The 2,246-nt window shown below is 50.0% G+C and overlaps 1 protein-coding gene across 1 annotated transcript; it reads left to right on the top strand.

Moving 5' to 3' along the window:
• Window positions 1-61: 61 nt before the first annotated feature.
• Window positions 62-1,414, top strand: LOC123522032 (uncharacterized protein FLJ43738-like). Its single transcript, XM_045293044.1, has 3 exons — window positions 62-509; window positions 934-1,128; window positions 1,207-1,414. The coding sequence occupies exons 1-3, from the start codon at window positions 303-305 to the stop codon at window positions 1,408-1,410; spliced, it is 606 nt and encodes a 201-aa protein (XP_045148979.1). The 5' UTR covers window positions 62-302; the 3' UTR covers window positions 1,411-1,414.
• The last annotated feature ends 832 nt before the right edge of the window (window positions 1,415-2,246 follow it).

Here is a 2,246-nt window from a genome sequence, read left to right on the forward strand (position 1 = left end):
CACCCTTCTCTACATTTTTACATGGTATCTTTTGTCTTTTTTCTCATTTTCAATCACAAAGATAGCTGACAGGTCATCGCATCTCATGTCTCTTTAGTACATGCTAGATAGAAAAGCAGTGACCTATGACCCCGTTACTGCAACCTTCGCGCGGTCTCAAATGCTCCATTCTGGATACTGAGAGGTTGAACTGGGTGGCTTCTTTTGTTGGGGCTCAATGATGAACCAGCCCTGAGTTAGACTCAAGAATCATTCAGGCAGCACAGCTTTGACCCAGAGACCTCAACCAGCAGCTGCTGGTGATGAGAGATCTGCGTGGTAATGAACGGTGTCTCTTTCTTCAGAAAAATATCACCGAAGCCTATCAGGTGAACAAGAAGTCTCTGAAGCCTGTGGTGAAGGTGATTCGGATGTCAGCCCCGGTCAAAGACGCTGTGTACAACTACAGCATTCAAACTCTGAACTCCACAGAGCTGGCCAAGAGGGAGCTGCATCGAGAGATGGCCAAGGTGAGTGAGAGGCCTCAGTGGGGCACAGTGACATACTTGTTGTCCAGACGGAGTAAAGCAGTTGCGTCATCAACGAGCTCTTTCCTCTCGGACTTCAGCTGGCTGGGGTGTCAGCCACGCGGATGAAAACTAGTCAGTCAGTGAGCCAAAGAGATCCTCAACCTACGCACAGATACACATGGGTGAACACCCTAAAAGTTCCTTAGCTGTGGTTTCACGAAAGGTGGCTGTCGCCCTCCAGATAGAATACCTGTCTTTGGCTTAGGCTTGAAACACAAATTCACTTTAGCAAAGTGGGGCAAATGACCCTTGCATGGAATGGCAGGTGGTAACTGCCATTGTGCCCCTAGCTATCTCTCTATTGGGAAGCCTAATGCCCAGGCCTGCTGTTACTCCTTCCATCTTGGTTTCCCCTCATTTCCAGGAGCCAGGGAAAAGGTTCACTTACTCACAGGATTACCTCTCCGCTACGGTGGAACCTTACGACTGGGAGGCTGAGCAGAAGGAAGCCGAGAAGAAATCTCGCCAGGCCTGGCTCACTGCTGAGGGATTCCAAACGACAGGTCTTCAGAGCAGCCACCACCACAGGCTGCCACCTGTGAGCAACAGCAGAGCGCAGGTCCATAGGGAGGGGCAGGGCATCCGGTGGGGTCGCCACAGGGCCTTCTTTCCTTCTAACGTCTTTCCTCCAATTTAGGGGTGGAAGGAACATGCACTGTATACAAATACATTGGAGCCTGTGCTGGACCGGAAGAGCTGGGGGTGGGCCCAGCGCCACATGGACTTTGATCTGTATAAGAAGCCACCCACTTTTTTCCAGCTTCCCCCTGCTCCAGCATTGAAGCACAGACAAGGTAATACCAAAGCTGAACCTCCTGAAGGTTTTGGCACACCAGCATGAACTCAGTGCCACTTTGTTTTTAGCAGTACCCAGTAGATCGTCAAAATCCGTGGGTCTAACGGGTTGAATGATGGGCTGGGACTCAGGAGACGTGGATTCTAACTCGTTGCCGTGGCACTGACTGCAACTTATAGTGACCGATGGGTCCGAGGACAATGGCCACACGGGTTTCCAAGGCTGTCATCCTTACAGAGGTAGACTGGAGCTTCAAAACAGGCCTTTTGGCTAGCACCACCTGGGCTCCTTCCTGGAGTCTCATCCCAGGTGGAAGCGCTAACTTGTGTCAATACAGTGATGCCAGCGAAGAGCTGGGGCCCTGCCCTGGCCCACACATCAATGCTTTCTAGTGAGCGATTGACCTAAGTTATCTCCCTTCTACACTCCAGAGCTAATGAACTGAAATAAGTAAATAGCTCTGTCCATACTATTTCTTTCCGTATTTAACTTTAAAATGGAAATTTTTACCAAAATAACTGCTTGGTGGAGTGGCCAATAGCTGTTCTAAATGCTCGGATGACCAAAAAAAGGAGCGATGACATATTTGGAGGAAAAATAGTTTGGCTCCTTGCACAAGATAACATCCCCAATGGGTTTGACGGAGCCTCAAATTGTCTAGGACAAAGAACAGCAAGAAGCCTGTAAGGGCAATATCAAGAGTACCCCAAAGTGGAGGCCAAGTCGTGAAGAGAAGCACAAAGAATAGCCCTAGAGGGATGGTAATATGCAGTCAGTGCTTGTTACCCGAGAAGCAGCGCAACATCAAGACACGTGCTCACTGTGGCTCTGGACTGGGCATCTCCTCTCTTGCAGGGTGAGGTCGAAGGCGCAGGGGTCAA

The sequence above is a fragment of the Echinops telfairi genome, unplaced genomic scaffold, assembly GCF_000313985.2.
Source record: "Echinops telfairi isolate 266 unplaced genomic scaffold, ASM31398v2 ScPeMD7_703;HRSCAF=1126, whole genome shotgun sequence".
In the NCBI taxonomy this organism is placed as follows: Eukaryota; Metazoa; Chordata; class Mammalia; order Afrosoricida; family Tenrecidae; genus Echinops; species Echinops telfairi.

Coding starts and splice junctions, on each gene's coding strand:
- LOC123522032 (XM_045293044.1), top strand. CDS start 303: ATGAGAGATCTGCGTGGTAATGAACGGTGTCTCTTTCTTCAGAAAAAT. Junction 510..933: donor TGCATCGAGAGATGGCCAAG/GTGAGTGAGAGG, acceptor CCTCATTTCCAG/GAGCCAGGGAAAAGGTTCAC. Junction 1,129..1,206: donor TGAGCAACAGCAGAGCGCAG/GTCCATAGGGAG, acceptor CCTCCAATTTAG/GGGTGGAAGGAACATGCACT.